Raw genomic sequence first — 25,338 nt, 5'->3', positions numbered from 1 at the left:
TTTCCAAGAATCAATGCTTTGGAGAGAGAACAAGAGCAAGAGACATAAAGAGTGATGCGAGTAAGTGAATTAGACAGAGAGAGGTGAAAAGAGGACAAAGAGAAAAGGAGAGCGAGCCGATTTGATGCCTATAATATTTCCAGGAAACCTAGTTTAACACGAAGCTCTCCCCATTAGACAAGTCTGTTGGAATCATCTGCATAATTCTAAAAAAGATCAACTAAGGCTTACACGTTAATATGTTGTGTCAATAATCACTATGTGAGAGGTTTCCAAAATATTGCGAAGCACATTTCTCAGCAAAAAGGCTTCCTGGATGTGGTTCAAGTGGAGCTGGCAGCTAGTTGATGGACAGAGAGGTGTGTTTGTGTCAAGAACATCCACAGTTTGATTCCCCAGATCAGGACGCACTCTCGAGTCTTGTCAGCAATTACTGCTCGGACCACAGAAAGCAAAGTGGCAGAGATTCGACTGTTCCAGTGGAGCTGCTGATAGTGAATGTGTTTTCACTATGAAAATATCAATGGGGAGAGCTTGTTCCTTTTTTTCTAGCAGTTCTCTGTTTTTCAGCCACAGCTCCACTCATTCACACCTGAGAGCTGCCAGGTTTTCTGCTGTTGGCCACAGAGTCGCTTCACTGTTGGTTTTCCGCTACCTTGCTTTTGGCTTCCAGCAGGTGTAACTCAAACTTCTGATCACCAGCTTCTTTCAGGTCTCCCACTGATTTACAGCATGTATGTTATGTTTTATCTCTCTTTCTTTTTATATTTTGCCCTACAACCAACACACAGAGGAATCTGCCCACTTGCATACTAATTTAAACTACAGTCCATTAAGTCCATTAAAAGTGCGTGTTTTCGCCACTGACGGGTTTAGATTGTTATAGTAAGTGTCTGACAACATTACAGAAAAGACCCTGCAGAGAAATGAAATGTTTTCCCTTACCTTTCCTTGAACTTGTCTGTGTATAACCAAGTCTTGCTCAAGGACAAGTCTTGTTATGTTCTTTAGCTCACACTAAGCTAGGCTTTCTGTACTTCAACACAACAAACACTCCCTGGTCCAGCACTCATCCTTCTCACATTTCCAGTTGTTTTTCCTGCAACAAGTCACCTCTCGCAAGATTTCAAAATGAGGCTTCTCCTTGAGGGATACTTGGTCACAATAACAGATCAGCAAAAGGTAAGGAACAATGTTTCATTTCTTTGGAGGATGCTTTACGTAGTGTTGTCAAAAGCTTACAATAACAATCTGAGCTTGTCGGTGGCAAAACAAGCACTTTCAAGCCACGTTTCCACCAAACATTTTCGATATGGTACCTCTGGAACCAAAAGTAACCCTTCAGACATGGTACCTAGACCCTATGTCTGCTTAGCATTTCTACCACAAACAGTACTCTAAAATGTCGTCGGGGTTGTTGTCACTCACTGCTCCGTCCAGCACTAACTGTATTTCTTCATCACCGGTGACACAGGGAAGTCTGCACCTCGTTTATCATCCACAGAACGAGGCTGCTTGCCGACATTTTCAGAACAAAATAAAACAGGCTGCAGTGAGAGTCTTTCTCAATGAGATACTTAAAGATAGCAGGTTTGTGCATTTAGCCCTTCTCAGGCAAGCTCAGGGGTTTAGTGTTGCTGGAGCCCACAGGAACAACATTCAGTGGCGCTTTTTTCTTTGCAGAGTGAGGATTAGCATATATGCCATCCCGGTCAAAATTAATATAAACAAATACTTGACAATTAACTTAGGTAATGGTCAAAGTTGTTGCAGTGAAATTTAAGGTGTGTTGATTGATTCACGTCATCAGCTCATGCATTGAGTAACATTACAAGGTAGCGTTCCACCTTAAAAGTCTCCAGCAGTTGGCCCAGTGAATTTAAGTTAAGTTTAATTTGGTTACATGAGCTTCAAAACCAGCCACAACTCAGCACTGAGCAGAATGACCATTCGCTATTGACCAATGAATGGACTGCAGTATTCACAGCTCCACCTTTTAGTACCATATCTGTGTGCTAGGTACCCCAGCAGAGGGGTGACCAAAAATGGGGACGGTACGGAACGGTTCCATTGGTACCATCCACAACTTTTCACAGTGGAAACGGAAGAACAAGCGTCCCGAACTGAACTAAACCGTACTGTACTGCTTGGTGGAAACGGGGCTTTAGTGAATGGAAATTAATGGTGCACCATTGCCCGAAGGGATTACACTGCAGCCTGTTTTGCTGCTGCAGTTGTAGCTGTCTCTCTCAATACTCGACTAATTTAAAAAATTGTTTTCTCCATTAGTGACTTAGTAACAAAAACATGGGAAAGTAGAATCCAAGTTTTTCTTAAACTACTCTCCAACTGCCCTTTAGTTCCAAGGCATCCCACAGGGTTCTTTATTTGGTCCTCTCCTGTTCATCCTGCTCCCTCTCTATGAATTTATTTGTTTTCAAGGCCTCCACTTCCACTGTTGTGCTGATGATTACACATCCACTGAATCCATTTCCACTGCAACTCACTCCACCCTGACCAACTGCCTCACTGAAATTAAACCATGGATGCAAGCCAACTATCTAAAAGTGGACTGTGACAAATCTGATATGATTATCACTGGTCCCAGATTTCTCACTAAAACCACCCACAACTTCTGCCTCACCATCAACAACCTCACTGTCTTCCTCCCCACATATTTAAAACCTTGAAGTAATCTTTGACAGCAATCTCTCATCAAAACACTATACACATCCCATCATAAAACTGCCTTTTCCCACTTGCTTAGATCTATTTTTCGACTTTTCATTAGTCTTATTTTATTACAGTAACTCACTAGTTTAGAAATGCGGCTGTGGTTAATTCTTGCAGCAACACTCTGGTAATGGATCTGAACACTTAATGACATGTATAATCTTATGCTTTGTGTGTGTGTCTGTGTGTGTCACTCACCATGGGAAGTAGTTGATCCGTACTCTGTTCTTGTAAATCACAATGCCGGCAGACATCACCCCGATAAGAATCTCTGTGTTGCTCTGGTCCTGAAGAGAGAACGGAGTGTGTGAAGGAGTGTGTGTGTGTGTGTGTGTGTGTGTGTGTGTGTAGTGAAGCGCAGCCAAACAAAGACACAACAGGAAAAAAAAGACAGGCTTCCTCACTGTTACAAAACAAGTAGCAGTTGCTGAAAAGAGACCAGCCGCTGGGTCCACCTGCCTCAAACTAAGAGTAGAGGTTAATGAGAGAAACCCACACAGATGGAAATAAGAATCTGTGTGGGACAAGAACAGCATATGTGAGGATGGGGTCAGGCCAGGGTCCAATGAACATCTACAGTAAATTAGAGAAGACCTTCCAACATGTTTTGACATTGGTCCTAATTGATTATCTAATTTAGCAATGTAATTTTATACAACGCTGCACTGAACATCCTGCATGCGCAATGTGATACTGATGATGACAGAGTGCTGAAACATGTTTGTCTTGTGCTGCTGTATGAGGACGGTAAAATTGATTTTCTTAAAGTTTTGATCAATAATCATAAATAGCCCAAAATGAACAAGCCCGGTGATTGTTAATGCCTCAGAATGGCATATTTTGTTCATGACAAAGGTTTCTAGCTGGTGACCCCAGGAATGGCTGACAGTTTCTCTTTTCATTATTCCATAGTTACATAAAAACCAAGGTTATTCCCCAACCAAATGATGCACGCAATGCTTATTTGATTTTAAATAATCACTTTCTGACCTCAAAATAAATCACCTCATGGCATGTGAGCAGGTTTACTGTCAGTAAGTTTGACAACAACTCTCTTTAACGCCTGTCTACATCTGAAACCAAGTTTAAGTCCCAATCCATAAAAGGGTTCAAATACAATTTCCACTCCACGGTGACACAATAGTCGGTGCGACCTACTTCTGATGCCTTCAGCAGCTGAGGTGAAAGTTCAGCTTTTACTGTAGCACATTAGCCAGAGTAGATTAGATAGGTAATAGCTGAGATCTGTGCAATGTTTTCTACACATCAACCCAACAGAAATACTGTATATGAAAGAAATCAATCTAAATGCCGACTTGGCTACTCTGCTACTATCTGCTGCCGTCACAGTGAGAGCTGAATGCCAATGTGTGGCATTTCTACAGGATGTGGGCATCGACATTGACTGTACACACTGCAGCTCCTCCAACCTGTTCTCATTCCTCCTCAGCTGCTGATGGAATGAAAACAGCTTTGAATCAACCATGTGGGGCACAGATTGGGACTTTATATATACATTCTCAGACCACTGGTTAAATGTGGAAATGGACTAAGCCATCTTGTATCACTCAGGGAAAGAAAGGAGAGAGAGGGCCAGAGAGGGATCACAGATACACTGACATGTCTAAATGTGGCACTGGACAAACAGCAACACAGAAACAAACAAACCGTATCTACAGCAGTCTTTAACGCATGCAACAAAACACACAGCAGTCACAGAGTAAAACCTTACTTACCCTTGCATAGTGCAGCTCTACCCCGTAGAGCTCCAGCGTGCGTGCTGTGTTCAGATAATTAAACTCTGACTGGGCAGGAGATAGACCACTGCGAGACAGAGAGAAAGGGATGGGTACAAAGACAGATGGGGATGGGAGGTTGTGTGTCAGAGCAAAGGGAGTGGTGATGACAGGGTAGGTAGAGAAAGAGAGTGTGTGTGTTAATGAGACATATGGAGGAGGAGAAGAGAAAGGGAGGGGGGGTAAAAAAGAAACAAAAGAAATGGGCGATCAGAGGTATGAATGAAGTAACAGCAGATAAACTGTGGCAGCGCACCTGAAAGTATGTGAAGTAGTGAGTTTTCACTCTTTTCTCGGTGCTCAATATGAGGACTGATGGCAAAGATTAATTACTTTCATAGCAACAAAAGGCTCTCAGAGAGCGACTTTTTATCTGAAGATACAGTCATCTGTTCAAGGCTGGGTATTCAATTCATTTTTTAGTGATTTCACTGCCACATGCACAGTTGAATATGTCACTTTCTTTGTGTTTTCACATGCATTTCAATGTGTGTGGGATGCGCACTGTGCTTGGTTTTATGTATCTCGGCATACCTGTGCTGCTGGTGATGTTTGGCGACCTCTTTGTGGAAGTCTTGAGGGGGGTTGGGCAAGAAGCAGTACTCCGACAGATAACCTGCTGTATGCTCCGTTTCACTGTAGTCCCCCAGCTCGGCTACACAGAGAGAGAGATTGATATAATGTCAGCGCACTGATGCTTGCAGAAAGGAGGAAAGACACAGATAATGAGACAACAAGGATGACTGAGAGGTCCACGCTGAATGTGCACAGGTACGCTTTGTAATAATCCTTTTTGAAAAATTATTGTGACACAGGATTCACTGGAGAAGCTGAAAATGTTACCCACAATAAAAAAAAATCATATCATACAATCCTGACATTTAATAACAACATGTGGCATTTCTGTCAGATCTTATTTTCCATAAATAAAGAGACCAGTCCTGGAACATGTGAAAAACAAACTAGTAGTGTCAAATAGTTAAATATTAAAAACAAATGTGCCATCTTCTGTCCTTGATCTGGAAGCGTACTTGTTGTAGATCCTCAAAAATATGTTTTTACTGCCTAAATGGCCTATTAAAGAAACCGGTTTAGCCACTGCTGGTCGTGACCATCTCCATGCCAGACACATTCAGGATATGAGCATTTATACGCTGTGGCTCATTATTAAAAGAATAGCAGCAAACCAGTGGCATACAGAAATATTTCTGTCATGATCATAGGTTAAATTTGCACTTATTAATTGACCTTCTCACTCACTCATCTCTCACTTTTCAATCATTCTGCCCTCTTATTTACTTTGTGGTCTGTGTTTGTTTACAAAGGAAGACAACACAACAATAATAATGGTGAAAAATCTTTACACCTTAACTGCAAATTTCTCAGTCTCTGACAATCCCCTTTTATTGAAAAAGTATGTATGAAAATCATGTTAGTTTTTAAATGTGCTGTTGTACGCACGTGTGTTATCATTTGATTGTTTGTGTTACTATGTCCTTACAGATTATCAACAGAGCTGAAAGAGGTGCAACCCTTTTATTATCATATGAACAGACCAGCCAAGAACCCTTACGGTGTCAACTTATACCAAGCTGGTCTTCCCTGATAAACTACATGTCAAAAACTAAAAGGCAAGTACAGATCAACTGTGTCTTGGCTCTTTTCACATCAATGTTTTCATACTGATGTTACAAAATTCAATTCTAGGACTTTAAAGTACTTATTAGAGTATATTTTTTAATTCAAGGACTACACTCAAAGCAAATAATTCATTTTCAAATATATATTAAATATAAATTATGTGATCAACACCTCCCTTTTCATTGAAGGGTTACTAATCTAACTCTTTTTAAACATAACTGTATTAAACCCTCAAAAAAAAAAAAAAAAACAAGATTTAAATGTCATGAGAGCCAAGGTGCTCATAATACTATAATGCACCACTTTTCCACACTTTGAGAATGCAACGCCATTGAGAGGGTGACGAGTCAGAATTCAATACAGAAAAAGCTGAGCAATTCCCAATTCTTAGCAATTTAATTATAATTACCTGATGAACAAAACTTTGGTTAAAATATAAGACAATGTTATACGGTTCATTTGAATTCCAAGGACTTTTTGAGCACTTGTTTGAAAAAGAGGCTATTTTCAAGGTACTTCAAGGTAGTACTTCATATTTTTCCCCTTAAGATTCAAGCACTTTGAGGCACTCAGTGGCTTAGTGGGTAGAGCAGGCTCCCTATATACATAGGCAATGTCCTGGCCGCAGCGGCTGCAGGTTCAATTCCTGTGGCCCTTTGCTGCATGTCATCCCTTCTCCCTCTCTCCCCCCTTCACACTCAGACTGTCCTATCTAATGAAGGCAAAAAGCCCAAAAATAATAAAAAAAACCCCACCTTGTGCAAACCCTGATTTAAATGTGGCTCAAAATAAAAATAAAGCTGTTTTTACTCAATGATGAAGACAGAAGTGATTTTAGGTATCAGACGGAAAGATAAAGAGTGAAATGATTTCCACACCTATTAGCTTTCAGAGTCCTCTGAGAGACGGAGCTCAAAGTGAATCCCCAAAGCCATTAGCTCACCAGCTAGCAGTTGAAGCTCAAAAGCATCAATTCACTCAAGTGGTCCCTGGACCAACCTAGTAGCTGGTAGCCTAAGCATATTGACCAACCAATCAATTCAAGCTCACCCACTTATTGATGTGCGCACAGCTCCAGGGAGGAATATATGTACAGTCAATAGCTTAGGTTTTAGAACAGTAGGCTAATGTTGGTTTGACTTTATGCTGCAGTTATTACTTTAACAAGCCTCAATGCTAAGGCCAATGAAGCTCAAAGACCAGCTGACAACCTGATCTCTCTTTATATAGTCATCTATTGATGTGAAATCCATACTGGCTCCAGCTCAGGCTCCTTGTAATGATGCTATTGACCAGACAAAGCACAAACAAGACATTCAACTCTCCATTTGTGATGATGGATTTACATGCATCGTGGGTAATTTAGGCCAAGTGTGTAAGCATGCATGTGTGCCTTCGCTTTATTAACATTTGACAGAAGAGCTGACCGTATGTTTCCTCCCCTGATACACACCACTGTCAGTATGAATACATTAGCAATGGAAACACTGAATGCAACAGCCTTAACTACTGCTTTGAAATGAACAAACAAAATTGTGTTATTCCAAGACTTTTTTTTTTTTTTTTTAACCAGATTGCCTTTTTTCCGAGGAAGGAGTTGCTATGGTTTTCTAACAGAATTTGAATTCTAAACAAGAATTAAGGTCTACTGGGAGGGATTTTGAGAGTGCAAGCTTAAGTGTGGAATTCAGGGTGATCAGCGCCGGCCAAGCTAACTGAATTAGCAGCATAGCAGCTGCTTCAAGCCGTTTTTACCCAAAGCAAAACATTTATCTTCATAATCTGGGCTGCCACCAAGTGAAGTGACAACATGGAGTGTGTGTGTGTGTGTGCGTGGGTAAAAGCAGTAGTGTCATGATGTTGGTAGTCTAGGGCCAAATCTCTTCTCTGACCTATATACTGTAGCAGTGCAAATTCCCCACAAAATATGCCAGAGAGGTGGAGAGCGGAGGGGGAGGGGGGGGCGTAAGAGAGTGGGGTTTGTGAGTGTGGAAAAAAAAAAAAAGGGATAAGCAGAGAGGGATGAGACAGACTAAACAGAGATAAAAGAAAGAAACAGACAGAGGGCAAAACAGGCTGCGTGAAAACAATGAGCAGCAGTAAAAGAGAAAGAGACAGACCAGTGTGTCACCAGTCATTATTCAGATGACCGAGGGGCCCAGTCAGCCTTTAACCCTAATGCTAAATCACAACAGCCCATTTCCATTTGCCACTGTACCGTTTTTGTACAATAATGAGTCCTTTTTTTTTTTTTTTACCAGTCCCAAATGTAAATAAAACAAACCACAATCGCATTGAATATTCATAACCCTGCAAATAATATCAGATATCACCACACGGCTTAATTGAATCATAATGGCTTCAGAGCACCAGCTATAAATGCACTGGAGCAACCACAGTCATTACATTTAACAGTGCGTGTAGCTAAAGAGAGGCCTAATGAATTGCCTTTCCGTTGTTATATAGAGTGGATGTATCCAGGGAGCACTACTTACATTGAACAGAATAGGACGCCAGCAGTGCAGCTGTGTTGTGTGGACAGGGCAATCTGGGAGCCACAGGAACATACATACACACACACACACACACACACACACAAACACAAACAAAAAAAAAAGAAATACAGATATTTAGCATTGGATCGATACAAATTGAAATAGCAGATATTACTCATCTTTGGTAATAACGGTAATATAGAAATGTAAAGCATCAACATTATTTATTTTATTTTAAAAACGAGGGACAAAAACATCAAAGAACATGTTGGGTGTATTTCACCCTCTCTGACAAATGTGTTATGGATTTTATTCATCTGTTTTGTTTTTTTCAATAATAAATACTATATATATATAATATTTATATTATATATAATATTTATATATATATATATAAATATTAAGAAATAAACCCATCAGGAGTTTATGAATATTGTGGTGTTATTTCTGCATAAGAATGTTGTCTATCTTTTCATAGTTGTTGATTTTTCAAAGACTGCCCATTATTCGCTTTAGTTGTAGCATGCCAAGCTGTAGCAAGACGCAGTTAATTTAAGTGCTTTGATAGAGACCGAACACCATCAACCTGACGGTGGAGGTGATGTAGAGATATTAGATGCTGCCTCTGGACCACCCAAGAAGCACCAGAGCGAGATGGAAGAGTAAAAGACTGCAATCAAGCCATCACTTACACCTCCTTGGACAAACTTTATGGTAAGTGCATTGAAACAGCCCAGTATACACATGTAACTAAATGTGAATTACATGCTAGGACAGAGTATACAAATACATATATGGAAATAAGATTTACAGACTTACATTCAAGTATAAAATATGCTAACTTTGTTCACTGTAAATTAAAAATAAGCAATCAAATTAATTTTTGAGGCCAAGTATTTTATTCTTTGATTCTGAGTTGCTGGGGGAAAAAAAGGCTGACAATAACGAATAAATTGGAATCGTATTGCCAATTTTTGTGAACACAACAGTTTGTAGCGTTTGAGTCGCAGGGTGGATAATTGATTAGTCGATACGATCAGAGTTAATCCAGTCAGATTGATGGATGACAGGAGCAGCTGCCACAGTGGCAAGTGAAAGCAAACTTTTAGACCCAACACAATGTACAGTTAATTTTCACTTTCACTGTGCCTGGCATTCTGCTGCTCCGTCTGTGCCCAGAGTACGCTCAGTGCTCTGAGAGTGTGGTGCAATGAACACCCCAATAGTATATATATATATTCCAAAAGCACTTGTATTGCTGACCTTTGTAAGTTCCGCTATGTACCCAGCAAACATCAGCAAACTTCAGGCAACAGTCTTAAAGCTACATAGCTAAGACTTAACTTTAGTCAAAGAATGTTGCATTAGCTATTACCTCTTGGCAGAATTTAAATCCACTGATGATCTCTACTACAAACAATGCTAATGCAATGATAATAAATATATTACAGCACCTCTTTATGAGGCAAAACTGAAGTAAAGTAATTAAAGTAACAATAAAAAATATTCAAAGAATGATGTACTCACCTTCCAGTTACTATATCCTGCTTGATTTGAAGATAATATTGGTACCTATGGGGGAAACAACACACAGCATTAGAACAACAGACCAGTTCACCATGACCTCTGGTTAAACTGATTACAATATGATGTAAAGACAGCAGGGAGCTGATGTCTGCTGGTCAGATTATGATGTAAACAATATATACTGTATACATGAACTGATGCAAGTGCCTTTAAGAAGGGAAAGTTAGTTATACTGAACTAAGGAGGACTGAAAATATCATCCTACTACTGGCAATATTTTTAGGAGCCTTTCCTCATCCAAGCTCTTGGTATCAGTGTTTAGCCCGGTGTTGCCATGTACCACACACCGCTGTCATAAACATAGTCCGACAGAGCTGTCAGGAGTGTGTTTTGGTCATGACGTGAGTGTACACTGCACCAGAGCCGGCTCAGTGTTACGAGCTGTATAAAAAAAGTGTTGATATTTAGGCTCAGGGAGCGAAGCCATGGCTGAGAGGCTGAAATAAACACCAGGCGGGAAAAAGGCGTCATGGCGCTGTGAAGCCTCCTCTGCATGTTGTTTATGTAGAACGCACTGTTGCAGACCTTATGTTTACAGAACTGTGGGTTGGAGTCCAAATTACGGCCTCGATACAAAACATTCTGGTTTCTTGTTTTCTTTAATGAGCCTGCATCAGTGAGAGAGTGCTGGGAAACCATTTGCAATTATTGGATCCCAAAAGCTCTTTTCATAAAACCAGTTTTTTATATCATTACCCTGTTTACTTAAGATCCACATGAGGGGAATACCTTTACTTTTTATACAATATAATACAATATGTTCCTTCTTGCATGATAAGATCTGGGACATTACGTACCCCGTTGGCAGCTGTGTGTCTACTCTTGGTAAATGAACCAATTTTTCCCCATAAGTAACAGGTAGCCAGCAGTTTAATCTGATGATACATCTGCTGTAAAATCATTCTACATGTACGTTACTGGGTGTTAAGTATATATGAATCTACGTGGATAGTAGGGTTAGAAGCTACGCTGATGGCTGCACTGTAGTTGCCATGTGCCTCCTACATGTTTCTGATGCTGGCGGAGATCTTTGAGAGTGAATATGACAAGAAATAAATTGGAAAAAGACACCATGGCCAACCTCCTGCTCACTGAGATTAGGCTTAAATCAGAACTAAGACGCTAAAACAACGATCTAGAATCTGCGCCTTACTGTGATTTTATCTGTCATTTAGAGACGGTTGTGGTGGAGTGGTGTGTCCGCCCGCTGAACCCCGTTAATCAGCTAGACTGATGAGTGAATTACAAAGCCCTTTACCGTCTCCTTTCCATGAATCTGACACCCCTCATCTCCACTCTCCATATGCCTGCTCACCAGAACTGTGCTCTGCACTCCATTAGAGCAATTAACATTACGGATATGATTTGGATTGTTGTATTAAAGACAAGCTAATGATGTTAAAGGGAACATGATGCTGTGATATTGTTACACCAAGCAAAGACACTATTGCTTGAAAAGAGGAATCAAATTTTAACATTCTTTTAGTCCGTAAATGCTTTGTCAAGTAACTTTAGCTGCATTGCTTGCAGATAGCTTAAAGGTTTGATCATTTCATGCTCAAAACAGTTATTCAAAATATTTGATCCAAAGTAAAGTCTAACATCAATAATTACTTAAAAATGCTAAACAGAGAATATATTATTTAATGAAAATGGATAAATATTTTAGTATTACTGGTTCCTACTGCTACTGAGATAGATTTTTGAGGCAATAATTTTTTTTTAATTATAGAAATGTGTTTATTTACTCATAGGCAGTTCATAATTATCATATTTAGGTTTTATGACTTACTCAAAATGGATATCTACACATTTAAATCAACAGGTCAGTACATAATAATCCCAAATACAAGATGTTATGATTGTCCTTTGCACTTCCTGGTTTCACTGGCGTGCTGTGATATCACTCCCCACCCCCTTCTCCCCCCACTGCCCCCTTGCCACTGGACTGCCTCTCGGAGATCTAGAGGAACCACAATTGGACGATATAGAAATAAAAACGTTGACATAACCAAGATCACTGCTCTCTATTTCTGAATGAAACAACATAAATATGACTGAGCAGCATTAGTGTCATATTTGGACCTTCCTACCATTGCTTGTATCTAACATAACATAACAGTCACTGTGGGGAATAAAATCAAGGCGCAAAAAGGCTCCATCATGTACGATACACCAGTCTAGTGTTACGTGGTGATATCAACGGCCGACAAGAAGCATACCTTTCCAAAATCACACCCTTCCAACATTCTTACCGTGTGTATTCTTCCTGAAGTTTGCTGGGGTCTGTCACAAAAAATTTGACTCTGAAGCTCAAGTTATGGGGAGACCCTCCTGGAAAAACAATGATGAAGAGTTAGAGGGGAGCAACACAACATGGCAGATCTGTGTGATGACACAAAATGTAAGTGCAACAAAAGGTTTTATACTTTAAAACTGGGTTTGTATATTCACAGCTATGCAGATTGTTTTACAAAAGCCACCTGAAAAGGTTCCACACTGATTTCTTTTTTTCCCCCCAACTGTTACAGGCTATAAACAAGCAGAATAAATGATTCAAAGCGTAAAATAAGCAAGCCTGCATTCCTACAAACACATCAGTCTAACTCAATGTTCTGTGTAAAACACAAGTCCTGTGGTTATTCCTCAGTGAACCAATCACTCAGCGTAAAAGCAGAGTTGAAACACAGTTCAATCATTGCTCGAGGAGAACCGCATTTCTCACCAGGGCTACTTCTTAATTGTTCTACAAGTTACAAATTCTATTACTCATTATCAAAAAAAGAGCAGAGTTGAAGTGAAGTTTAATCGTTGCTCACGGCAAATTCTGAATTTTAAATCACAGTGTGGACAGGAGCCTTTTGCTGGAGGTGGAGTGTGGATTTTTAACCTTCGCTGGGGCTGGACTGCAGACTACTGCTTCAAACAGCTGGGAAATTCAAAGTGATTCCAGTTGGACTTGAATGAACTGTCTCTGCTTTACAGTTTTGTGTTGATTCCTGGAATGACCTGGACTTGTTGGTAAAGGTGTTGTGTTGTGGGTTTCACCTACTTTTTAACTGTTTCCTGATGGGCTTGTTGGGATCGAGCCAGCGCTGTAAAATATTGATTGAGAGACACTTAGACACCTTCCATGGCATGGTTACACAGCCTACATTATTCACCACTGGCCACACACACACATACACACAAACCTGACAGAAAGACTTTGTTCACATGGATACAAACACATATCAATATACTAAACACAGTGACATGCAGTAAGATACATTCTAAATAGTTATTTACACACTGTCATGATGAACTTCATTGATACAGAGAAAATCAAATATCATACTATGTGCAGATATTGGAGGGTTGACTGTTGGTGTTTTTACAAGATATTTACACAATTAGATATCTGATAAATAGTAATGTGGATACAGCAAGTAGATCTGATCAGATCAGGTCAACTAAACATTTGGAATGAAAATCAGCATGATAGCACGCTATATTCAACACAAAAATGATCAGGGGCCGCGTCTACCAAAGCTGTTTTTTGAGGCCAGCGTATTTCTTTAATGCTTTGTATTTAAAGCACCGCATATTTACGCTGCTCTACAAACGCCAGTAGCACACCAAGGCGCTGGGCATGAATTCTACACTGAGTGCTGCCCGTTGGGCATTTTTTTTCTGAGTGCCAAGAGCTGAACAATGTTCAAATTTGGTTAAAGCGCCACAGTCTTCACTGTCACTTCAGCTGTGCAATCACAGAGTGGAGGAAGGACAAATACCACAAAAACAACCCATCACATATTACATGTACAGGCGCTGAACACGAAAACAATGGAGGAAAAATCAGTTAATATACTGCATATTATGTTTCCTCTGATGAACCCACAAAAACTAGTGGGTGTGTCCTCTTTTCCTTCAAGCGTCAGCCTTCCCCTTATCCAAAGCAAGTACTCTACGTTGTGTCGTTGTGTGGATATTCCGTATCATAGCAACCAGACGCAACCTAAATGCATCAGCTAAAAAAGGCTGCGCCTCCAAAGCACTCTCAAACGCTCTCAGCTGTGCATTTCCCAAGAAGTGTTTGACATTTTAAAACTTCATCTATCTTCAACTATCACCACATGCCCCCCTTGTGTGAAGAAAGTCAGAGAGCAAAGTTTTGAAAGGCTAAACACCAACAAATATGGGCCGAAGCAGAGCACTTAGTGTTGTTTATTTTGCAAATAATTACATCTATCTCTTTCTTATAACATTTGACTGTTGGACTTTTCAATGCTCTGGTGTAAACATTTTTTGGAAAAGTTCAGATCACACCAGCTGTGCCGATGAGTCAGTGACACAGCAGTATCTTACAAATAGCCTACTTGTGAAATTTGCTGACAAAATATCTAAATCTTTCCTGATTTCCTGCAGATATCTTATCTAAATAAAATGTTATGTTTACATTTTTGGTATTTATTTAGTTTGAGAAATCCCATGATCTCTACAGAGCATTAATGTTAGCTCAAGTTGTCTGGCTGACTCAAGAGGGACATGAATTATTTCTGTTGTTAAGGCGTTACTAAGGGTCTGCCTACTTGGTTCCATTACATGGGCGTCTACTGACATGACTGATGGTTTTCCAGTTATCAGTCAGACCTAATGTATTTCCATGAAAACAAAGATAACAGGAACAAAAACTGATTTATTTTGAGAGCTAACTGCCACACAATCTTAATATGTTTCATTTATATCTGTTATTTTGTTGGTAAGTGTTGTATAGCCTTCAGTGACCTCGGCGTAAGCACCTCGGTCCTGGCCGCATCACTGTCATGCCGATAGTGACGTTAAAGTACTTCCTCTTGTGTAACATTACTTAAATAAGTAATACTGACTGTCTGGAATTTTACCGCAGTTTATCGTGAAACCAGTAACCATTTCATCCCTACTGGTGTCCTATCATCATAGCGATTTATTGCCCACCCCTAATTTGATTTTATGAGACTGGTACCAATTCAGAGCATCTATAGAGTCCTTCTGTAAGCAAACACATGTATCCCCATGTACTGTACATACAACACAGTCTGAAGTCATTGCACCCACACATTGGGTTGAGACAACTTCCAGCTGCTGTGTTTTATGGCTGGAACATCCCATAACTTGTCACGTTCATTCATTTACACACATACACACACCACACACTCTCCTATAGATCGAAAACATCATACTGACCGGTGCATCTAAGGAGTCATCAGCCAAGTGCAGGCCAAAGTAGTCTCTTTCAGTCAGCTCCAGGTGCTTAAAGACAGCATCCAGCAACACCTGGCCATGATCCGACTTCTACAGAGAGGAACAGAAAACACACCATGATTTAGAATTTGTCACCCAATGTAAAAAAAAAAAAAAAAAAAAAGCAGAAGGAAGAGACAGTCTGACACAAAGACCTCTGAATCACACCCTCGCCCCATTGCTGCTCTTTGACTCCTTGGGGAAAGGTCACAGGGGAAACAGAGAGGACACATGAATAAGAGAGGAACTGATTACCCTGTGCTATTCTGTAGAAGACTGAAGCTTTGCGCTGGAACTCTTCACACACAAAAAGTCCCTTTTCTTCTCTAAAGACACCTACATAATTTAAATCCTCACACTGCTACAGAGACATTTCACCAAGTTAAGATTCATGCGTGATTCATCCATGTTCAGCCTTATTTCATATGTTTCTAACCACATGGGGAGGAACATGTATAAGGAATTAAGCTGCTGCATGCCTGTGGGCATTTGTCATATATTTATCTATTTAGCTACACCCTTTGTTCAGTAAGCGTGTAACGCTGCCTGACATCTTTTGAGCAATTCAGCCAAGGAACATGGCCCAAAAAAACACATATGAAACATCGTTAGCATGAAAATTTTAACATGAAAAAGTACACACAGGGGTGTGGAGAGCAGAATGAATTTTAAAACCATTAACAAATACATGTACACATAGGCGCAGATTTCAGGACGGGGTCTTGTGTGACATGTCCCTCTTAATATTTAGAATATATGTAGTATTTCCCCCTGAGTAAGATTTTGACAAAAGAAAATGCATACATTGGTTCATAAATTCACCAGAATGCAGAGAAATCAAGAGTTTGATGCTCAAAATTTTCTAATGAAGGACCTCAAAATAGGGATGCATTGATCCGATATCTGGATCAAATATTGGCCCTGATATCATCAAAATAGATGGATCGGGTATCAGAAAATGCAACCTATACCTGAGGCGATCCTTTACCTTTAAATCTAGTGCGACACGAGCTACGTCATACATCATAGAGCGAAAGAGAGAATCTGCTGTGTGGAGGTATTTCACACTATTTTAACTGCTGTTGCACAATTGATTATTTTTGTTAAAAATAAATAGTGTGTGTGTAGTCTGTGTAGTCATCAATGCCTGATGCCTCTAGTCTTTTCTGTTCTACATGTAAAGGTATATAGCTTTTTAGGTCAACCATGGTATCGGATCATAATCAGGTATCAGCTGATACTGAAAGCCACAGCATCGGGATCGAAACTGAAAAAGCTGGATCGGTGCATCTCTACCTCAAAACCCCCTGGACATTTTGTTCAGACAAAATGCACGCCCTTGGATTTACACGTTGGCTAGTATAAACGTGATTTCAGTTCCCACATTCACCAACTGTCTCAAGGAAAACAGAAACATTTAGTGCCATGGCTTGTTGGGTATGTATCTGATCTTAAATATGGCAATTCACATATAGAGGCATAAGAGATTCAGTGATTTCTCTTTGAACTAAGATTTTATGTTTTCCCATCATGCAAAATCATCTGAATGTGGGATTTGCATGAAAAAGCAAAGCCTGTTTGCTTCCTTTAACTTACTGGAAACTGATCAATAAGAGCAGACATGATCGGCTGGCAACTGTCTGATAAAAACTGCAGTGAGATTAAAAAGCATCAGATACGGAACAGTCAGAAGTGCGCTACTGAGGAACACTTGGCTCTGAGAAAAAAAAAACTCATTGTGGTAAAAAGAAAAAGAGAGAAGAGTGAAACCACCGTCTGTCTGTGGTCAGGCTTGCATAATGGAAGAGATGTGGAAAGAGGAACATTCAGAACAAGAGTTCTGAGAAGGTAATTAAATTCAAGTAAATCAGTGGCCATGGGCTTTAACATGGTTAAGTAACTTCGAATCTATAAGTTCTGCTTTCAAAGGTTTTGGACAGGAAGTGCTCAGTGCTGCTTTGTGCTGAATGTTATTTACTTGTTACGAGACAAGGACTGTTTATGTAATAATAATCCTTTGCTATCATCACACAGGAAGCCAAAGGAATGTCTGCATGCTTTAAAAGCAAAATATTTTCCTCTTAATAGTCTGGCTTAACAACATTTCGGTGTGCAAGCAGCTGAGCACTGTACTGTAACTGACTAAAATGTAGAAATATAAAACTTTCAAACACATGGATTGTTGTTGTATCACTGCAGTGGAACCAGTGAGTAAACTGTCATAATAACGGCAGGAACAGTGGCTGAGCAAAAACCGAGGTTGTAAAAAAAGGAATTTCCCGGAGCCACTGAGAAAAACAGGACAGAGGGGAAAGGAGAGAGGGGATGAAAGGCTAAAAAAAAAAAGGGGACGAGGAATCATTTATGAAACAGATCATTAATATGACATCGTTTCATGAGAGAGTAGGCGAGAGGATAAACTGTGGGACCACAAGTGGAGCAGAAATTCACACCTGATCCTGCCGCGACTTTGAGAGAGGGAGGGAGAGAGAGTGTGTGACTGCATCAGAGTACCCATGGGAGTGCGCACGCACGCACACACACACACACACACACACACACACACACACACACACACACACACACACAAAGTTACAGCTCTCGTCCACCTCTCCCCTTTACCCTGGTGACACACTTTTGCAGCCCAGCATGTGTAAGTCTAGAGAGCGTGTGTGGTGCGTGTTTGGAACGAACGGAATGATACTTGACAGTTGACATGTTGACATGGCAGCCCTCTGGGATCACCGGCAGTGTTTGGGCGATCTGTGTGTGTGTGTATGTGCTAGCAATCTACTGCTGTCAAAGCCTTGTTAAGAGTGAGTCAACCCTGATGCCCTCTGTGCTCCTTCCTCACTGTCTTGCTCAACTTTCCTACAGCTTTACCATCATGCTGGAATGATTAAAAACCATGAATTCAATCGTTAAAACGATCTCATGGTACTGTCTGCTGGAGGTGTCTGATTAAATCTGAAAATATCGGAGTCACGCTCTGCTTTGGTTGAGAAAAACAGACCTTCTCAAAAAAAAAAAAAAAAGAAAGAAAGAAAAAAAAAGCTCACATTTGAGAGTAATGAGATCTCGGTCATCTGATTGTCCGAGTTTTTAGAATCTTTACTTGTAAGACGTTCTTTTAATTGGTCCTGATAACTTTGCCACTGCAGTTGATCAATTTCTGGTCACAAATATCAAACCTATCGCAAAGAATCTTGGTATCATCTTTGACCTGTATATGACTTTTGACCATCATGATACCAACGTCTTCCTGTCCAGTTTCCCTCTGCTGAGAAATACTGCAAAAAACAGATGTGTCTTGTCTTCTATGGATCTTGAACTATTTATTAGCAGTTTAATTTTCTCTTGCTTAGATGACTGCAATCCCCTCAATATGCGCCTCAGTCAAGCTGCTCTAAATCATCTACAGTTGATTCAAAATGCAGCTGCCAGGCTATTAATTAGAAAAAGCTGTTGGTCCCACATTATACCTGTTCTTGCATCCCTCCATTGGTTTCCTGTAATGCAGATTTAACTACAAAATCCTGTTGATTACATTACATTGACTAGCCAAAACTTTAGAACCACTGGTGGGTGAAGTGAATAACATTGATCATCTTGGAACAATACAATGTTCTGCTGGGAATCCTTTGATCCTGGAATCCATGTGGATGCCCATTGACGTGGTCCACCCACTCAAACGGTGTTGCAGGCCAAGTACACCCCTTCATGGCAACAGCACTACAGGATGGCAGTGGGCCATCCAGCAGGACAATACACCACACCACAAAAACTGTTAAGGAATGGCCTGAGGAACATGACAAAGAGCTTCAGGCATCAACCTAGCCTCAAAATGTCCTAGTTCCAAATCTAATCAAGCATCTTTGGGACATGGCGGTACACAAGTTGTTTTTTTTTTCTGTGGTGTGGCATGGGGATTGCTGTTGCTGTGAGGTGGTGTACTTGGTCTGCAATGGTGTTTGGGTGGGTGGAGCATGTCGACTGGCATCAACATGAATACCAGGACCAAAGGTTTACAAGCAGAACACTGCATTGTAACAAGATGATCAACGTTCACCTGCCAATGGTTTTAATCTTTAGGCTGATCAGTATACAAAGCACTGTTTGCCCCCAGTTACATTTCTGATCTCCTTGTTCCTTATTCTACTTCTTTACCACTCCGATCCTCAAATCTTAGGGTTTATCTATCCCTCACTCCAAATGCAAAACAAAAGGGGAGCCTGCATTCGATGTTTTAGCCCCAACCCTCAACGCCCTGACGGCGGCGTCATATGACGGCAGCGTCATTGACGCAAGTCAAGTGCTGCCTCCAACACACACAAAAAGCGTCATGCTGCAGGGCATCAACCGGATTTCTATTGCACACTCCAGTCCGCTAGGCTGGGTACAAAATAGCGCTTTTTCAAGGGCGGCGACGCTGGAAAAATAGGACAATAGCGTAAAGTGCCGCGATGCAGCACATCGACGCGCGTTGAGCCGCCGCCGTTGTGGGTTTGTAAATAGAAAATAATGGGGGCGGCTGTTTTGACGCGCGCGGTACGCCGCCGGTGTGTTTTGGCCTTACGGAATCATCTTCCCAATCTATCAGATTTGCTGAATCTCTGGACTGTTTTATGCAGCTTCTAAAAAGCAACTTCTATAGGTACTCTTTTTAAGAACTCCATCCCTGTCTGATGTTTTTATTTGTTTTACTTTTGTTTGACTTTCAGTGTGTGTGTGTGTGTGTGTGTGTGTGACAAACTGGCTACATCATTTAGAGGCTGTCTGATTAACAAAGTAACTGAAAAGTGTATCGACTCAACCAGCTCAACAATTCTGCAGACTTTGGTCAAACCAAACTCTTGGGAACAGCACGGGGAAAAGAAGACTTTTTTCCCATCCATTCAGTTCTAAAGTCTAGAAGAGCCGCACGATTAAATCATTTTAACCCCATTCAAATTAGCGCAGGGCTAAACCAGAGGTAACCGCTCGACTGGTGAAAGAAAGCCACTTGGTCCTGCTCAGCCACCGTCAAGTCTCTTAAGCGCATGCTCTATGGGCCTCACAATGCAGAAGATCCGGATTATTTCATACTGTAGATATCAAGCTTTTTTAGCTTCATGTGACACTGAGCAGCTTTCATAAGAATGAACAGGGCCCCGCCTCCAATGCTGTATCCTGTTTTCTTTATACATCCATGGGTTGAACAGAAGAAAATGAGGAAGTCAAAAAAACATGCAAGCCTCTAATATGATGTTTATCCATGTAAGGCTATTCATAGACATGTATGAGATACTGTGTGTGAGAGAGAGGGAGTGTGTGTATGTGTGTGTGTGTGTGTGTGTGTGTGTGTCCACTGCCTCCCCTTTGTATGAAGCAGCTTTTCAAACTGGATGTGGGAGCCCTCTGTGCACTTTTTATACTGTGCTCCCAGGAAACCCATCGCCACTCTGCGTGTGTGTGCATATATGTCTATGTGTGTGTTTGTTAGCCTCTTCTCGTATTCTAAAAGCATGCGAGCCAAATGTGCGATCGCCGCCAGTGCATGAGCAAACAGCATTACATTGTTAAAACTGGACATGCACAGAGGCGAGCAAGTCCACACACAGTTTTGCACATTCTCTGTACTTTTACACAACAAATGACAGCAGCCATACTGTGGATAGTTCACTGGCTACATGCTCTGTGAGAGAAAGAGTCACAGAGAGCAAAGACAGAGACAGAACACATACTAAAGGAGGGACCAACAAAGAAAAACAGAGAGAGTTAGGGAGAACAACAGACGACTGAGAGATGGTAAGAGGAAGACAGAGAGTCATAGAGACAGAGGGAGAGATGAAGAGAGAGCAAGTGATTGACGATGCGGTAGTGCGAGACAAACGCTCTTTGTGTTGATCTTCATCAGTCCAGCAGCACCACTGACTGAAACAGTGTCTGTGTGCGTGAGAGCGAGGAGAGAAGAGGGAGCCGTGGTGATAGAGCGCAATCAGAGCACAAGAGACTGGCTGAGAGAGAGACAGGGAGAGTGAAGGAGAGATGCTCTGGTAAGTTTTCTCACCCCGAGGGTTTATCTGAAGTGTTACAGGGGAAAAGAACCCCAAACATCAATCACACTGAATCTGAAATCCAAAGTAGCACTTGAAAGAAAATCCCTGTGTGTTTTTATGGCAAGTTAACACAGGATACAAAATGTGACACATTTATTTCCCCGCCCTTAAGTCTTTCCTTTGACAGGAAACAGCTGAATGTGCTGCATGTACGTGTTTGTGTTTAAACAATGATGGAAATTCAGGAATGTGTGAGGCAGCTTGTCCAGACAGGAAGAGAACTACGTGAAGGAGGAGTCATTTACAACTACCTCTGTAAAAAAAAAAAAAAAAAAACACACACAGAAATCTGTAGTAAACTCAGATAAACAAGGATAGTGACTTCTTTGTCTCTTATGAATAAAGAAAACATGCCAGGTTACATGTTACAGCTGTGAAAGAGCTGAATTCTATTTTTCTGACAATTATTGCCCAAAAAACAGATATCAGGCTGCTAAATATTAGTATCATCAATCTACACTTACGTAGTGGTCTCACAGAAATTTGTAAGCACAGACTTGATCAGTTTGTCAGTAGTCTCGCTCACCAGACCTTTCTCGAGAAAAGAAAGGTCTGGCTGGGCCGACTCTCACTTTAAGATTGGAGAAAAAAAACGCCCCGGCTGCTTGTACTTCTTTCAACCAATCACAGTCGTTCTGGGCGGTGCCACAGCAATGGTGTGCTTGCAAAAATATTGCCGGGGGACACCGCGAACCATGGCAGAAAAATGGCTACATCCCCGCAAGATCAAACACCGCAAAAGTTAGTAAAGGACGTGTTGAAAACGGTTGAAAACTGCTACACAACCGGAGGTGGTAGGGCGGGACTTCAGCGGGTGGCTCGTTCCGCCCAATGAGAGGCTGATCTATGCAGCAAACTTCTGCCCACTCAGACTAGTTTGTCAGTAAAAAGTTCCAGTAGCTGTTTAATCATATCACAAGGTTAAATGACTGATTGATAATCCATAACAACTGGAAAAACTCATCTGCTGATGAAGATCATACAACATAATTGGCAGAGATTGTTTTCTCAAAAGCCTGTCTTAAGTACACGGGCACAAATGCGCAAAATTAACATTGGCAAATACTTGCTTTCCATTCACTTCCATTCAATGCGTGTGACAGGGCAAGTAAAACATTGCAGTGGCCAAGCAAAGTCACATCTTCGCAACATTTGGAGTTCAACTTTAGTGACTCAACCACTAGCAAAGCAGTATGTGCGGAGGAGACATTGACTGTTACCAAGTTTAACCAGCTGATGTTGTATGATACTAGCCATGAAAAATACAAACTGAACCACATGAGAGATGCTGCCAGGTTAGCAGTGAGTCAGGAGACAACCACAGAACGAAAGAAGATGCAAACTGTACCAATAACATTATGTTTGTAGTATTTATCAGCAAGATTGCTTGTCGTGTCTGTCTACATTCACTCATATGGGACCGTGGCCCAGCACCTCTTCCTAACTGGACGCAATGTGAACAAGCAACCAAGCTAAGAGCAGATTGTTTCATTGTTTCCCAGCGAAGACATCCTAACCTGCTCCATGCATCAGTGAACATGCTTTATTTTGGCAAAACTTTGCACACCTCCAACCGGCTCGCTCAGGGCTCAATAGGCTACCGAAATGTTGTTGTCCCTGGTAGTATTTCTGGACGCTTTATCAAGTTTCATCCACCTGAGTTTGCTCATGGCTGTATGTTGTATGTCATGTAGCTCCACTATGCATGACCAATTTGCGTCCTCCCTGCCCTGCTGGTTGCTTGTGGCTGCACCTGCAGCTTGATTGGCTGTCTTGATGTGAGTATCGATTGAATTTTTTGAAATGTCACGCCCTCTCGTCACACCACCAGCCTGATCTGCATCGCAGGTATCAGAGCATGCTTTCAGCAAATCAGTCGCTTACAGTAGACAGTGAATGGGAGCATGTTTCTTGTCGCATATAGTGGGGCTGCATCTCCTCCCTTCAGACTGTATTTGAAAAATCATCATCACCCTAATGTACACATGTTTATGGACACAAAAACGTACAAACTAAATAACAAGTCGCACATAGTGTATTCCACCCGCACTAATATCCGTTTCTGCAATTAGAAACGAAAGCGAGCCAAATGCTCCCACAGACACACCCATCCCACAACACAAACACAAATTTGCTGAGCCATTCTCCACAGTTTTTACACAAAGTCTCTAATACATAATTAAAATGAAATAATTTTACCAAAACACACAAGAGCAGCTGTTATCTATCGTTTAAGCTCACCCAGTCACAGAGACGACACGATAACTGTTGGAGCTTTTCATATTAGGATTGTACTAAAGAAAAAAGTGTCTGGGATGACTAAAGGGAAAGTAATACATGAAGTGGAAACATGTCCAGCTAGCTTCTGTAGAGTGTGCTGAAGAATACTAGGCAATAAGTAGGAATAAGTAGGTATCTAAAAACACGAAAGGCCTTCAAAGCCATCAGTTAAACTTAGGAGAAGGAGTTACTAACAAAATGGTTTAGAAAAAGCCCCCTACTAATGGTTTTTAAATCACATATCTTGCATTTGTATTCATTCAGAGGTTTCATTCAGTGGTAAATTACAGCTGTTTTGCAGGATTATTCGCCTCTCGCTGCTCTTACTTGCTGCTCATTATTAAGAGGTGCTTCATTACCAAATAGCTCTTGCAGGCAGCCGAATGTTTATGTGGTGTGTAGTGGTTACTATGGTTACTGCTGCATGTCACTTTACTCTGAATAAATCTTGCTTCTGACCCGGCTTTTGTATTTGTAGAGAGGTGGGTCAGTAGTGAGCTGGGCTTTTTAATTTCTTGTAATCTATCACGTCTTGGAGCTACACCAGATTCTGCTTTATACTGGTCAGCCAAAGACTTCCCATCTATAAGATCATCAGTACAAGCCCTCATGTGCACCCAACCCCAACCCCCCCTGCACCACGAGCACTCTGGTTCCCATGACAATAAGTGACTGCTTCTGGATTTTCACTCTCCGCTAGAATCAAGGCCAGTCGGCCAGGGAGAGGATCAATAGAAGTATTGTTGCTCTCAGGATGGCTTGTCTTTCCAGGAAGTTACTGCTGCTGCAGGGGTCTGATCAATGACACTGACAGAGAGACTGACAGAGACCGAGTCATTCATTCAGCAAGATTCAGGGAGGGGGGAACGGGTCTGGAGCAGGAAGCTGAGGGAGAGAAATGTGCAGTGAGAGATGTAAAGACAGAAAACAGAGAGGGGAGATTTAAGAAAAGAAGCTGTGTAAGATAGAAATTCACAATAATGACTAAAATTAGGGATGTCACCCGTTAACCATTAATCAGTAAACCACCAAGAATTTTTTGACAAGTTACACATGTCTGTCTACAGGTTGATTTAGCTACATTTCAATTTAGTAGAAGTACTAGCACTTTGCTGTACCACAACAGAGCTAAATAAGTATTCATGCTACACTGGTTAACTAGCTGCTGCCGCTCTGTATTGCTCACCACCTGGGTCGGGTGGGAGCTTGCTGCCGTTGTTGCTCATTCTGCGACTACCACTGGTACCACCATCCCAACCCATGGTGGTGTGGCAGCAGAAACACTGTGCCCACCCTCCTGTCTCTCCCAATGTCCCCTCTGTGAGTGAGTGACTTTATTTTGAGCCACACAACCCTTTATAGTCTTGTCAACAATCACTGTTAGCGCTGTTAGCACTGTTAGCAGCGTAAGCACGGCTAGCTTGAGGGTGGGCAGTGGGCACCCTG

At 41.2% G+C, this 25,338-nt stretch overlaps 1 protein-coding gene across 2 annotated transcripts in view; it reads right to left on the bottom strand.

Moving 5' to 3' along the window:
- The window catches only part of ptpn4a (protein tyrosine phosphatase non-receptor type 4a), an 82,848-nt gene that overhangs the window by 19,576 nt on the left and 37,934 nt on the right, over positions 1–25,338 (bottom strand). For both annotated transcript variants that reach the window (XM_033617506.2, XM_033617507.2), the window contains 8 exons: positions 15,458–15,565; positions 13,305–13,347; positions 12,508–12,586; positions 10,193–10,237; positions 8,666–8,718; positions 5,064–5,184; positions 4,470–4,557; positions 2,932–3,020 (listed from right to left, as the gene is read on the bottom strand). In XM_033617506.2, coding sequence (XP_033473397.2) covers positions 2,932–3,020; positions 4,470–4,557; positions 5,064–5,184; positions 8,666–8,718; positions 10,193–10,237; positions 12,508–12,586; positions 13,305–13,347; positions 15,458–15,565 — 626 coding nt within the window. The remainder of the gene's footprint in view (positions 1–2,931; positions 3,021–4,469; positions 4,558–5,063; positions 5,185–8,665; positions 8,719–10,192; positions 10,238–12,507; positions 12,587–13,304; positions 13,348–15,457; positions 15,566–25,338) is intronic.

The sequence above is a fragment of the Epinephelus lanceolatus genome, chromosome 14 (genome assembly GCF_041903045.1).
Source record: "Epinephelus lanceolatus isolate andai-2023 chromosome 14, ASM4190304v1, whole genome shotgun sequence".
NCBI classification, from domain to species: Eukaryota; Metazoa; Chordata; class Actinopteri; order Perciformes; family Serranidae; genus Epinephelus; species Epinephelus lanceolatus.
The sequence above is the reverse complement of the archived record's forward strand: the minus strand, read 5'-3'. Positions and strand labels throughout refer to the sequence as shown.